This window comes from Ochotona curzoniae, unplaced genomic scaffold, assembly GCF_017591425.1.
Source record: "Ochotona curzoniae isolate NIBS_2020 unplaced genomic scaffold, NIBS_Ocur_1.0 contig_3622, whole genome shotgun sequence".
Classification (NCBI taxonomy): Eukaryota; Metazoa; Chordata; class Mammalia; order Lagomorpha; family Ochotonidae; genus Ochotona; species Ochotona curzoniae.
The window spans coordinates 7,951,257-7,966,887 of NW_024465926.1; the positions used below are offsets into that span (position 1 = coordinate 7,951,257).

General features: G+C 40.0%; 1 protein-coding gene across 6 annotated transcripts in view; it reads right to left on the bottom strand.

Annotated features, from left to right (window-relative positions):
* CNTNAP4 (contactin associated protein family member 4) overlaps positions 1-15,631 on the bottom strand; it is a 250,036-nt gene that overhangs the window by 88,674 nt on the left and 145,731 nt on the right. For 4 of the 6 annotated variants that reach the window (XM_040982339.1, XM_040982340.1, XM_040982345.1 and 1 more), the window contains exons 5-9: positions 12,116-12,319; positions 11,388-11,572; positions 10,479-10,622; positions 7,761-8,022; positions 129-278 (exon numbers count right to left, since the gene is read on the bottom strand). In XM_040982339.1, the coding sequence (XP_040838273.1) occupies positions 129-278; positions 7,761-8,022; positions 10,479-10,622; positions 11,388-11,572; positions 12,116-12,319 (945 nt within the window). The remainder of the gene's footprint in view (positions 1-128; positions 279-7,760; positions 8,023-10,478; positions 10,623-11,387; positions 11,573-12,115; positions 12,320-15,631) is intronic. The other 2 variants (XM_040982341.1, XM_040982344.1) reach the window with 2 other exon arrangements.

Sequence of the window (15,631 nt, forward strand, 5' to 3'; positions counted from 1 at the left end):
TTCCATGTTCCAAGAAAGTGGGAAATGACTCCTTAGTATTAACCCTGATGAAAGTATAATGACTTCCCCCAAACACAGGCATAGTAAATGCAAATAGGCTTGAAAACTGCCATATGGCCTTTTCTTACCTCCAAAGTAGTGGGTGCCACCCAAATAAATCTGCTCAGGTCCCAGCATAAGAGCTGAGGAGACTATGTGGCCATCCACTGCCACACTCAAGTGACTCCTCTTAGCAGATAAGGAGATGGAATGCCACTGCCCATCATTCAATCCAAAACCTGGGGCAGGGGCAGGGGCAGGGAGGAGAGAGGAGGCATTGGTTAAAACAGAGTGCTGTCAACAGTGAACTCAACAGGCAGTTGGCTAGGATCAGCAATGGATACAGCATTCAACTGCTGCTAAGATTTACATTTAGTTATCCTCCAGTCCCTACAGGATCTGTTCCAAGACTTCCACTAGATCCCTGAAATGCAGCTTGTACCATATATATTTTATTATACACATATATCTATAAAAGGCTTAACTTACAGATGGGGCACTGTACAAATTAACAATTAGCTATTGACAGAATAATTATGATAGTATACTACACTTAAAGTCATTTAAAACCTGTTTATTTGGGAGGGATTTTTTTCCATTGAATAACTTTGGACTCTAGATGACGCCAACTAACTGAAACCACAGAAAATGAAGATAAAGCGCGATACAGGAGGCTACTGTGTTAGCAGTAAGAAACAAGCAGGAAGACGGCCAAAGGAGGCCATCACAAAATCCTAAACTCTACACAATCCTGAACAGTAAGTCCTTCAATCACGTGCCATAGGGTTGGGGATGAGTACCACCAATTTCCCACATATTATATATTATATTTAAATAATGGTTTATCTGTATTTTTAAAAACATGTTTGAACAGTCACCTTTTATGATATGATAACAGAATGCAGAGCAATCCACATCCAGCAGCAAAGAATCTAAACTGCAGGGTGGGGTTTGAGGGCAGTTGTTGGGACAGCCACATTTCATACTGAAACTCCTGGTTCTAATCCCAGATTCCCGTGTGATCCAGCTTTCTGACCTTGTGCACACTGGGAGATAGCAAATGGTGGCTCAGTTACCTTGGACCCTGATGGAACTCCAAGCTGCTGGCTTCCACCTGTCTAACATGGCCATTTTGGACATTTGGGGAGTGAACCAGTGAGCGGAAAAATCTTCTATCTCCTCTTTCTTTTTTCCCCTTTCTCTCTGTGTCTCTCCCTCTCTCTGGCTTACTCTGTCTCCTTCCCCCTATTTCGCCCTCCTTCCCTTTAAAATAAAATTTAAATTAATAAATATTAATAACAAAGAATTCAATTGTTCTGCCTTCACACTTAGGGCACCTTTGGGGGACTTGGGGAAGTTTATTAGTAATTTTGCTCTCTCTAAAGGCATTCGCAGTGGCACCATAGCCGTGATTTTTTTTGCCTAGTGTTTCTGATCACAAGCAGGCTGTGATGTGTCTCTTGGAGCAAATACATATATTAAAAAAGCTTCATTCACACCAAGATTATTCATTGCTAAAAGATTTAATAAATATGCCAAATAAATTCTATAAATAGAAACACATATAAAACACAGTTCTATAACTCTATAAAAAATGGAATAAAAAAATAAATTCATTTTGGGGCAAAATTTATGAAATTCAAGCTTTTTTTTTTTCATTTGCATTGTTTTATATATTTTTCAGGAACTTTTTGAAGGTCCCTCACATTGACTGGTGGAGAACAATGTAGCGGCCAGAAGCCCTCAGGAACCTGCCCCTGCTTTTCCTTTAGTAGCAATGGTTGTGTGCTGCTAAACCCATGTGCTCAGGAATTTTAAAAAAAATCACAATATCACAAGTGATGAAAATTTATTCTGAATTTTTATATAAATATGGGAACATACTTAATGGACAGATATCTACACAGAAACTACTTTTTTACAAAATAAGAATTTTGTTGGTTTCGTTTTTATGTTTATTTTTTCCTATATTTTCCAAGCTGCTAAAAAGAAAATTTAAGGTCTTTCTTACCACTTCCAAAAGCAATCTCTGAGTGAGTCCTTCCTACAGTATTTCTAACACCATGAATACAAAAGACAGTACAGCCTTCTCCTCTTCAAGGAGATTCAGTCTATAGGAAGCTCTGGGCTGGAACACTGGGCAGAAGTGTGGAGCCTCAGAATCTCAATTGTGGGCTTAGCAGCCAGATTTACACCCAATAAATATTCAATTCTATATAATTTCACAGGTCAAATTATGACACAAAATTTCAAAACTATTAACCCCAAAGAACCTCCTTTTTTTTTTGAATATATTACATGTGATTTCTTTTCTGATGTTAGTTGCAATTGGTTTTATTCCCCCAAGCTATTTTTCCACCACACACTTGCAGACTGAAAATGCTGCAACTCTCTTAAGGTGATTTTAATTTTTGATCCTGGACACATTCAAGTAAACACAAATTGTAGTCAGGGCACAGAAATTAACTTTTCCATCCACAAAGCAAGGGAGATTGTCCAAGACTCAACCTTCGTTTGGTTTGTGAAAGATAATGGCAAAGACATGAACACAGAAATGGGAAGAGTTTGGGTTACACACATTGGGATACATTTTCCGGGAGTGGACTCCGAAACAGGAAACTGAATGGAGCTATGCAATATCTGACAATATGAGATTGGTCAAAAATAAAACAAACATCCCCAAATTGTCATCCAGTGCTTCCTCTAGGACACATTTAGAAATTAAAGTGTGGGGTTGGGGGAATCCCAGAGCCTATGTAACTCACATAATGCAACGTAATAAAAAAAAAAAGAAATTAAAGTGTGCGATGTATACCACATGGGCTTTCCATTACAGCCCCTGTCCTTGGGGTTTCCTACCATCTTGTAAGCATGACTGTGCCCCAAACACACAACTCCACTTGTGCTATTTAATCTTGGTCTTTCCATTGATCATAAGAGTGTTTCTCAAACTATTTGGAGGAGGATAATCTTATTTTCCAGTCTACTACAGATTGACATGCCTTTAGAAACACACACGTGCACACACACGTACACAGACGCACATTTAAAGTATTGGTAAATTAAAGGAAAAATACATCTAAAGTACAAGCCTACTGATCATGTGCTTAGGTTTTACATCAATATCTTATTGCTACAATAGTTTCTACATGCTGAATATCCACTTTTACACTTGGTGGCTCACGGAGCCTGTGTTGGTCCAGGGGCCACACTTCCAGTCTCAAATCCTGGGCAAAAGCATTATGTCAAAGACCTGGAAAAGACTTTGGAATAATACTGTCCACACAGCAGCCAAGTTAGATTAAGAACCAAAGATTGCCAGGGGACAGCCCACTCTGTAATCTGACACAGATAAATGTACCCATCTCACCAGCTGCTGCATTATGAACTTGTGCTACCCTGGTAAGGGAACTTTTTAGAATGATGTTGCTTGGCCTCATTTGTAATAGATGCCACTTACCCACAATGAGGGGACTGATTAGCTGTCAATGGGATTTATTGCTCAAATTAAATCATGATGGTCTCTTTAATTCACTTAAACTACATAACTTTAAATCTGATTCTATTATTTTAAGCATATAATTCCTTTCCACCTGTAGGCCTATGGAGAGGTAAACCTCTTTGAAAAGCCACAGTACTGTAAAAGACGAGAAGAAAAATAAGACCCTTAGAATTTTCATTTTTATTTGGCTTCCCATCTTAAGGAACAAAGTGTTAGGTAACTTAGTTTCACTCATACAGTGTGAACCAATGGAGGGAACATACTTAACAATGAAATAAAAACTGTAATTTTCTAGAACTACTCATCAGAGGTGCTAGGTATTTTCTATGCATAGCGTCACCTCATCTTCACCATATCATTATTCTCATTTTAAATACAAAGGAAAATGAGGCTCAGGGGAAGTAAACAAATTACCTGAGGTCATGTCTAACTGGTAAGTAGGAGAACCTGAACGGAGATCCACATTCTTCTCTGTCTGATCATGTCCTACCATGAACTTGGATAAAAAGCAAAGCAACCCTTGACAGCCAACAGTCGTCCTGGCACCACCAGGGAGGCTCAGCTGAGACAAACTGGCTGGCATCTAGAGCAAGGCCTTGGCATCCTCCCGTGGCACATAAACAACCTTGCAGGGAACCATCATCAGACAAGGTCATTCCACAAGGAAACTGGACTGGCAAACCAATGCTACTGTATAATCTTGTTCAACCACAAAATACAGCAGAGCTATTGTATTAAACAATAAAAATATCCAATTTCTGCTATATCTGAGTATTAACAACTAGTGATTTTTTTTAACAACTAGTGATTTTTTAAAACCAATTACAACTTCAGTCTTATATCTTTCCTCCGTCCTTCCAGATAAGATTTACAAAGAAATATCCCCACTTCCTGACAGCAGCATTTCATCTACTGCTTCCTTGAAACTTCTCCAAAATCAGCAAACACAACCAGAAATCCTGAACAGCTCTGCATTGAGACAACCCCACGGTTTCCAGGGTGGCTTCCTTTTGCAACGAGGAATAATAAACCTCAGTTATTCAAATCCAAATAGGTTTACTGTACTCTTGTGCTGGAAAACGCTGGCATTTCCAAATGAAAGAATGGAAGAGTGGTTTAATAAATGGAAATGTTTGCAGCTGCTGGCAGTAGGAAAGGGCACGATCGTATACCAGAGTCTCTCTGTCTCTGTCGTTGTCTCATCTCTCTCCCTCTTCTCTGCCTCAACCGTGTAAATTACACAAAATATAACAGGGGTGAAGGTGTTTTTACAGGCTCCCATATATATCATCTTTGGGTGCCCATTCTAACGTGTTGCAGAAACACCAGAACAGCGTAGCTCCCCTCATCTTCTCATAAGACCATCACAAGCATTTTTAGAGCAAGCTGTATAGGTATATTTGTACAGACAGGCCATTACTCAAGTGGTAAACGGAGAGTTTTACCTGTTTCCAAAGGCATTTCAGTCCTCCAGAGTGCCAAGAACCTTGACATTCACTAGCTACAGTCACTAATGACAATTAAGGGTCTAGAACACTATAGATAGATCTTGTCAAGATGAAAGCGTGGAGGTCACTGGTGCCCGTCACTTCCGCGGGCAGCAGAAGTACAGTGTGTGGCCATTTAGGCTCTGCAGTACGGGCAGGACAAGTCGAAAAAGTTGCTCCCTTGCCAGAGGCACCAGGCCCACGGATGCCTGGGAAGTGACAAGGCAGAAGCGTCTCACACACCCATGAATGTGCCTTGGCCAGGGTCTGCCCATGGGCCGCAAGGCTTGTTTATGACTCTCAGGCAAAAGCTCCAGCAGAAATACTCAAACAATTAAAAAACATATCTCAAATTAGACAGGCATGAATTTGCTCTCAATAAAGCCATAATTGTTGGTCCCTGGGCCTTGGATGTTGGCTGAAGGATTTATGCTATAACATCTATCAAGGTGACAAGAACTGAAAATAGTCTGTGTTCTGAGCATTTTCTACTACTGTTAAAAGGTTTCATGATTTAAGCTGATACAAAATCTTCCATATTTCAAAAGCTATTTAGGCTGACACACTATTTTTTAATAATTCCAAGTGACTCAAACACGTGCATACGTGTGCTTTCTCCACACAATTTGATTTTCATCCCATTGTAAAGTATATAAAAAGTTTGAATTTTTCAAACTGTTAACGTTAGTCATTTATATATCTGGTACCTTAGAAAAATTAAGTCATTCTCAAAACAGGAGTTATTGTGATTTGATGATAATTTATCCATAACCACCTAGGGTCCTTGTCAAGTGACCATGACACATTCTTAGCTGATGTAATTATTGGGCTCTCACCATCTACCCAACTACTCTTTAAGTGGTCTATTTTCAAATGTGAAAGAACTTTCTTCACTGAAATTAGTAGAAGAAAATACAGCATTTTAAAAGAAACTGGAAAACAGGACTATAGTTGGTAGGTACAAGGGTCTTATTTGAAGCATAACAGCTTGGTTATACTGACATGTGTATTTGATCTTTTTAAACTATGGAAATAATCACAAAAACTCATGTGATGCCATAATGGATTATATTGTCCATGGGCCCAAACATTCATTTAGAAATTTCTAAGTCACTCAACGTATTCTACTCAGATTTACACCTAGCAATTTATTAACTGTACATGCCTGTAAAGTGGTTAGAAATGAACTAGCTTCATGGGGCTCACTATGGTAGCATTGTACTGTAGCAGCTTCTCTATGACATTGGAAATTAGGCTATGAATATAACTACTTCAGAGGATGTCAAATACATCACAATAAAGTCCACAGTATTGACAAGCCTATGGTTTTAGACCCTCATTTTTGGAGCCAGTTAATTATTGAATAATGATACTCATTAATTTATTTCATTTTGTGATGCCTGTAAATCTACCGCATTTTGAACATTACATAAACTCCCAGCACAATACCTCTGAAAATTGTAATTAATATTGAACTTCAACAACACATTTAAGTTGCAGTGACACCTGAACAATAACAGGAAGACTGCCAGGGGAAGCATTCATGGTGCCTGTTTTTCTTATATGTGTAGTTCCAATCATATTCTTTTTTAAAAAGATTTATTTGCTTTTATTGGAAAGGCAGATATACAGAGAGGAAGAGAGACAGAGAGGAAGATCTTACACCTGACGGTTCACTCCCCAAGCGGCTGCAATGGCTGGAGCTGAGCCACTCCAAAGCAAGAAGCCAGGAGCCTCTTCCGGGTCTCCCATGCGGGTGCAGGGTCCCAAGGTCTTGGGTCATCCTCGGCTGCTTTCCCAGGCCTCATTAGGGAGTTGGATGGGAAGTGGGGCTGCTGGGACTAGAACCGGCGCCCATATGGGATCCTGGCATGTGCAAGGCGAGGACTTTAGCCACTACAGTATCGTACCAGGCTCTCCAATCATATTCTAAAATTCTGTGAATTCCTTTTTTTTTTTTTTTAGATTTATTTATTTTTACTGGAAAGTCAGATTCCAGAGAGAAGGAGAGATAGAAAGAAAGATCTTCCATCTGCTGGTTCACTCCCCAAGTAGCCACAATGGCTGGAGCTGAGCCTATTCAAAGCCAGGAGCCAGGACTTCTTCCACAGCTTTCCTGGGCTCATGAGCAGGGAACTGATCAGAAGGAGAGTAGCCAGGGCTTGCACTGGCACTCATTTGGGATGCTGGCCTTGCAGATGGCAAGCTAATCTACCAGATCACGACACTGGCTCCTAATATTGCATATTAACATGGAGACACAGATGCAGATTCCAGAAAGGTTTCTCCCACCCAAGACCTCCCAACCTTGTTACCCAAGGTAGCAAGAGTGTTTCGCAAAGTCCATTCAAGGACACGCAGTTAACTCTTTAGTCTTTTCCAAAAGACTTTGATGCTTTTTCCAAAATGAATTTCCTCATTTATAATATAAAATGACATTTATATCAATTTATCTGAAATGGGACTAAGAATCATGGGAGGATATTTCTATTGCTGCATAACCATCATCTGGGTTAATACAAACTGCTAATGTTGGAGTCATATTTAAAAGGAAATTGGAAATTGGAATCAAATTCCCCTAAGGAAGACTTCTGATAATCTTATTAACTCAGGGACTCATTCTTTAAACAAATATTAATTTGGGGGTTATGCATAACATTTTCAGGGAAGGGATACAAGACCATGAAATCATTCAATCCCCTATGCTTAGCCTGCAGGACTCCATGTATTACCTGCTGTGATGTCGCCAGGTAATTTTCCTGGCTGGTAGAGATCCACCTTAAGTTTCCCGTCACTGAGAAAGAGCCTGAGAGCCCCGGACGGGGGCTGCAGTTCACTGTAGAGCAGAAGCCCAGCCTGGTTCCAGGTTCGAAACTGGAGAGTCACGGAAAGCCCCTCCTCTCTGGAAGAGCCTGGCAGGGCCAAATAACTCCGGGAGCTCGGGAAAGTCACAGGCACAGGCTGTGCTTGTGAACAAGAAAAGGACACGTTCCCCTGGAAGTAAAACAGAAGAAAGAGCGAGCAGGAAGTTACTGCCATCCCGGCAGCTATAGAATAGGAAATGCAGTCTCCTTATCCTACTTTGTCATCCCCTCTTGACACAACGTGTTCCTCTCACCCTGGAAACCCAGACTCTTGTTCTGTACCCTAAAGATCCCTTCACCTTCTCCTCTGGTCTTCTACTCAGGTCTCACTCTGAAGTGCAGACTTGAAGTCAATGGACTCAATCGAATTTGCGAGAATACACGTTAGAAAAGAAAACACAACATATTTGGCTGTGTTGCAAGTTGTTGCTAAGTGAATATCTTGTTCCAATGAATGACACACGCCTATAAGAGAAAGGTGATTCTCAGATAAGCAAGCCTAATGCTCTAGTCCATTTAATGTTATTAAGACTGAATGCCACGGAAGAGCACAAGTTCATTTAGCTCACAGATAGGGAGACTGGAAAGTTCAAGGGCATGGCACTGGCCACTGGGGAGGGACTTCTCGCCACACTGTGATGTGGCAGAAGGCATGCCAGGGCAAAGACAGTGTGAGGTTGCCAGCCTGGATCTCTCTTCCTCTTCATGTGAAGTCACTAACGTGGTCACCATCATGGGTTCTCCACTCACCAAGTCTCCGAATTTTTCAAAAATTGCCTTTCAGAGGCCCTACTTGCAACCACCACAAATATTTTAATTTGGGGATTAACTTTCAGTTAGCAAAAATGAAAACTGCAGTTTTTTCTTGAGCTTCCTTGGGATAGCTGCCTGAGACCCTTCAAGGATCAGACAACAACGCATACATGTTCCTTGCACTAATAACTTCTAGATATGCATTTTGTTGATGAAACCAACACACATCCACTTGTCCATAATATTTTTACTCTCCTTTAAAATTATTTCTCCTCCTTGTTAAAGCAAAACTATTTAAAAATCATACTGGATGTTATAATAACACCACCAATTTTCAGAAAGCATTAGGAATACAAGCAATAAGAATTCTTGTGAAGTGCTCTGGGATTTGCTGGCTCGACCTGAATTTAAATATATATATATATATATATAAATTCTAAGCAGTGAAGGAAATTCATCTAAATCTGGATGTGTCTGCTTTTCATGGTCAAACTGGCAAAGCTGGAAACTGCCTTCCCCAGATTGTCCTTTCTTATTTCCCTTGGGATAAACATCAGCTAAAAAGAAGCTTGCGTGAGACCTGACCATGAGAATTCAAAAATCAGCCTTTTGCTTCAAGACTTTCATGGGATCTCATGTAACGAGGACAGTCTGAAGAGTGCTGGCATGTTCCTGTTTGTCCTTGTCTTCCATGCTCAACACCTCTCGCTTCCCAACAGCTCACCTACCAACCCAGACCAAGCCAAGCTCATGGCCAGACTCTTAGCTTGAGGCCTGTAGGTACAATGATTCCCAAATTCCCCCTCTAGGGCTTCTTCTACAGACTGGGAACAGTCCACATCCTGTGACATGCCCACGCACACCACTGGTGACTGCACTCATCTTCTGGTTTCTCCTGCCAGGTCTTGAGTGTCAGCTACCCAGATGATGGCTGAGACCTAAATCCTAAAACACATCCCTCACCCAGAACAATCATACCCATGGCACTTCCCTGGTGGACCCTGGCCAGAGTAGTCATGTTCAAGTTCTGTGCATTTGCAGGGAATGCAACCCAGTCTGGCCAACCTTATGATGTGTAGACTGGCAGAGGCACCATCTCAACAGCCTATTAATTTCCCTTACTTGTCATGAATGACCATGGCATAATACAACTTTTTCAAATGTCGGCCTAATGTACACAGATGTTATTTGATATCAGAAATTCTGTATGCTCATTTAGTGAGTTTGTCAGGAGAAAATCTTATTAAGGAAATTATAGAGCAAAAGAAATTGGTCTCCTGGGAGTAATACCATCACAACAAAATTAAAATATCAGCTGCAAAAAAAACCTCACAGAAAAATAAGAAACTCTGACCTATGAAGGAGAATTCCTTTAGAGAATAAACCCATTATCTGACTATTGTCAATCAGATAAAACACTTAAATCTAGGTAACCTCTAAAACCATTTCAAATGAGAAGCTAACACGTTAAAACAATGCTATTGTGTGAAAATGGTGCACAAGTTTTTTTTTGCTTTGATTCAGTTTCAAAAACATTAAAACTATCTTGATTAAAAATCTCTGTATTTAGGGAGTCAGGTGAGCCATGCCAATATATATGCTCAGAAGGTACATGCTGAAGTTAGAGTGACCAAACATCTGCCTCGCTACTGTATTGTTGCAGCCTTGGAATTCCTCTCCTACTTGCTCAGACACTAGATCACAGGCTGTTAAGAACTACACATACCCCACTGTGCTCCCTCACATTGGGAACTGATTTCCTCTCACTGACCCCTGAACCACTGTGTCACAAGAGGCTCAGCTTTACGCACCCCCTTACAGAAAGACTCTTACCATTGTGAGGATCTGTCGGTTTGGCTGCTTGGCCAAGTTGATGATATCCACTCCATTGTAATAGAGATTTTCTAAACACCCACTGAAATTTCTATATGGGAATGACACCGATTTGCCAGGTGCTGGAATCCCTCCAAAGCTGATCTTAGAAAGAAAAATGGCATCAATAATATTGTTTAGTGATTTTCTACTAATCTGCTCAAATAATTATGATTAGCGACTGTGGCTGTAAACAACACAGAGAGATCAATTTTCATCACCCTATACTGGAAGAAAATGAATACATGGATGTTAAAGCAAACGTAGGCATTCAGTTTTCATTTACACGACAGCCTGATTATTCTTGAGTTGTTAATCACACCTGGTTTTGATATCTATAGGCTGAGAAAAAGAAATAAACACATCTTTCCATCCATGGTAAGAACAGGATCTGTTCAATAATATACAACAGTCATAATGACTTTTTAATTTTACACGTATTTCTTACACATAATAACCTGTGTGCATTTGGACTAGTGGTTAATGAATTAATTAACGGATCTGTCTTTTGTGATTTTCTATCATCTGCACTGTTCACAGGTATCCTACAGCACAGGGAGTTTTCATATTTGTGTGCAGTGAAGTGATCCCTTTGTGAAGACTTCCTTATGTGCAATATTCTGTGACTACATATTTCAGGTTAAAAAAAATCATCTCCAGAACATCGTTAATAATAACACAGTGGGAGCAAGATGAAACCTCAAATATTCTCTGCTCCTTCCTGCTGCTGGGGCTTGCATGCCATTGAGATGCTCCACCAGCTTGGTGATTTACTGCAAGAAGCAGGTTACCTACAGAAGACCACATCCAGGCAGGCTAAACTGCACACACACCCTAAAAGCCATGTTAATCGGAACAAAATCATCACACCTCATGATCAAGATGCAGGTGGGCGTACTCTCCCTGCGCATGGAAGCGGTGCCTGTGCTCGTCCACGGTGAAGTTGACCTGCTTGCCCAGACACTGGACGAGCACAGAGTGCCAGTGCTGATCATCCAGCAGGCTGCCCAGGGTGAGACTGACAGGGCTGTGAGCAGTGGGCACTTTAGCTTCACCTTAGAAGAGAAAAGAGTAACAGCATCATTAGGCCCAGAATGAAAAAAAAAAAAATTTCCCTTCAGTGCATCAGTCTGGTAATCACTGCAGCCTCCCTCCTTGTGCTCCACAACACTGCAATGGGGTTACCTGAAATCTGAACATAATAGTCTCTCAACCTTGCCAGGATGTTTCCACTGTTAATTTTTTTTATTATTATTGCCCATTGTCTGCTCATCCTCTATGTAAATTTTATCTTTGCTACAATCTCATTATTTTTACTACCTCAATATTTCTCAATGACCCATCTCTTTCTTTATGACATTAGGAAATAGCTAGAGTTCTATCAGCATTGTGGGGAGAAATAAAACACTAAATAAGAGGCTTGTGGGATTTGTAAAATAGGAAACATTTTTACATATAGGAGTGATATTGACACACATACAAATCCTCAAATCGGTAGGTAAGCCATTATAAGTGTTAAAAATGAAGTTGTAAAAGCATCAAGTTTCCCAAGTGATTTAAGCAAGGTAGAATCTTAAGCATGGCAAGGAGAGTTTTACCTGAATTAATCAGGAAGAAGAGCTTTCCTCCCCTCAGTTCCAGGGTGATGTGATCTCCGCTCGGCCCTTCCCTGTGGAGTAGAACCCCATCACTCTGCATGGTTTTAAATTTCAAAGAAATGATATCTTTTAGGGGACTCAGGGATTTCTGATCAAATCTGTAGAGAAGGAAACTCTTCCCATCAAGATCAACGACCTCTGATCCTAGAGACAAAGACACCAAAAGTCATTCTGAGGATGAGTGCATCTTTCATGAAAGCATTTATCACGTACACAGATACCGAGCGCACATGATTCTACGTAATCAGACACACGCATGTATAGTTCAGCTCTGGGCTGGTCATAATAAGGGAGGCATGACCAGCCCAACGACTAATGGTACCAGGGAAGAATGCTATTTTAGCTTTCACTAAGCTGGCTACGAATACATGTTCTAGAAACATATTTGAAAATGTATTCCTCATTCTTTTATATTATTAATGGCTATTTTTTGGCTCTTTGAAGTGCCTTGATTTATTTTAAGAAACCCAAAAGGAAGGAATACATCAACACAAAGATTTTAAGAACAGAAGAAAAAAGCCTTAAAAATAGAGACTTCACAAGAGCAGGAGAACTGAGCAAGTCTTTCATCCTCACATAACAAACACCTGAGCTGCCTTTAGACCGTTTTCTTTTCCCTAGAGATGTGTTATCAACAGACTCTCACAGCTCGTTAGTTGTGCAGGCACACATCAAATGTTCTTCAATTATCGACTAACACAAATTAGTATTGGTGAGTCATCTACCAGTTACCCACACCTGAATCTGTAAATATTTTTTACATTCCAAGGAGAAAATCAAAGTAATAATTACATCATACATATCTATATATAGATATATATGAACCATCACACATGTTCATGGCCAATTTGTCAATGAGGCCTTGACATGCTGAAGTTAAATTTTTGTTGGATTCAAAAGTGTTTGCATTTAAAGATTCATCATTTGAAAAGTGGAGAGAAGTGGGGGGGGGACATAGGAGACAGAGACAGGAGAGTAATGGAGCAAGAAAGAGCAGAGAGCAGAGGGAAGAAGAGGAGAGAGCAAGAGAAATGAGAGAGAGAGAGAGAGAGAGAGAGAGAGAGAGAGAGAGAGAGAGAGAGAGAGAGGCCTTCCATCATGTGGTGCACTTCCCAAATTGCTGTAGTAGCCAGGCTGGACCAGGCTGAAGCCAGGAGCCTGAAACACCATTCAGGTCTCCACTGAGGCTGGCAGAGATATAAGCATTTAGGCCACTTCCTGCTGTTTTCCCAAGAGAATCAGCAGGGAGCTAGATCAGAAGTGGAGCCCCTGAGTCTCAATATGGAATTCCCACATTTCAGCCAGCAGCTTAACTCACTGTACCACAACGCTGGTGCTAATAACTTACATTTTTTTCTCATACACATGTTATAAGAGATCCATACACAATTAGACACACCACAATTTCATAAAAATGTCACTTCAAACACTCATGGCTAAGAGATAGCATTTAAGGAGAATGTTAGGCATTGTTGGAAAGACACTGGCTAAATGCTACTATACGGTCTATGCTGTCAGATTTATGACCCAACAGTGACACGGACGTGTTTTTCAGCTTTCTGACAATGTCCTATCCACTCATTGTCAAGATCACTCTTATTCAGCTCATCTGAAATCGATGTCATGTCTTACCAGTAACGTTCACAGTACATCTGTCAAAATCGGTTGCACCCTGAATGAGACACACAAAGGAACTGATAATACTCAGAAATCCTGAAAGTATTTTCTATATTTCACAAATCCAAAAAGTTTTTAAGGCGATTATCCTTGAGAGTACATTTATATAATAAATGAAGAGGTTAGGAGAAACCAATAACATATAAAGTGATTTTTCAACTGGAAAGCTGACTTCTTCCAGTCAATAAAATGACATTACAGCTTACTCATCTTGTTCCATTTGACAAAATTGTTACAGCTACTTGTATGCCAAAATGCTCATTTCATTCAGATTATCCATCACATTTTGTGAACTATTTATATCCACCACCCCTCAAAAATTTCTTTCAGCTATTTTACAGAGCTAACTTTTGAAAATTCAAAGGTTTGATTTTTTTTCACATCTTGCTAATGTGCTTATAAAGAATTCATTCACCAAGTGCACATGAATAAACATTGCATTCTGTAGAAAGAATAATGTTAAGTGAACAATTATTCCTTGTTATATAGCTGGATGAATGTGCCTGGCACAAACATAACTCTGTGTCAAATACAAATAATGTGCTCTATGATTATTAGATTATAATAAATTAAGAAAAATTCCAATGAGACAGACTTTCAATGCTGACATATTTGGAGCAATGCAGTTATCTCTGAGTTAATGTATCGCTTAAAGGCAACCATCTTAGTAATGATTTTATTTTAGATAAAGACTATTTTTGGAATTAGCTACCAAGAGAATTTTTCCCATAAAAGGTTTAGCCTGCATTATGCATCCTTTTATTTTTTTCCTCTCTTTTTTTCACACTGATGTTACTATTGCTCTGTAATGGACATATTCATCTTCTATGGCATCTAAAGCTGTTGGTTTGGGACATTTCCACCAGCAAAAGGGGTAGTGAGGAACACATCAAGCAACAGATGCCTCAAGCAATGGCGTCCTGTTTCATCTCTTAAACCAAAGTTACTTTCCATTATCTCTCACTCTTAGCTACTACCCGCTGATGTCAAGGCACACATGCAATCCAATGATTTTTTTGCCTTTTTTAAATACAATTTATTCAGCCCATCCTAGATGCGAGAATAAAAGAGAGTTCAAAACAAACATGAATAAACTCCTCACTGTACTTATATGCAGGGTGGACAGACAATATTTAGCAAGTGAACAAGTAAGTCCAAAATTAGGTAAAGACTGCAAAAGGTGTCCTCACAAGAGTGCTAGAAGCCCACTGTCATTTAAGGCACTAGGAAGGGTCTCTCTCATGTCTAGACCCTTGAGACCGAGACAGATCTGAGTGGATAATTTTGTCCCTCTTGCCAGTCTTTAAGTGCTAGAACTTGTCCCCACAAAGTAGGAAAATCTCAGAATGATTAGCTTCAAGAAACCTGGACAATTTCCCAACGCCATACCATTCAACTGTTATGAAAGAAAGCTCTGAGAAATGACAAGAACAGAGAATAAAATGGAGCACTGAGGATGGCTCACTTTAAAAAACTGGGCCTGAAAAGAAGAAAGCATGGAAAAGAGATCAACCAATCAGCTGTGATCACACTGTGGAGCTCATGTGCTCTTAGACAACATCCTTCAGCGGACAAACGCCAAGTCAGAACGTGAGTGTATTAGCAGACCTGGGAAACTTCAAGCAATATGTACGCAACACATCAAGATGAAGTCTCTTTGAATGAAAACATTCAGGAGGATTATTAGTGTCTATTTAGATGGACACTATGACACTATGCAGCTCCACTCGTGAATAAAAGGAGGACTCCCGTTGAAATTGTTCATTATATCTTGACAAT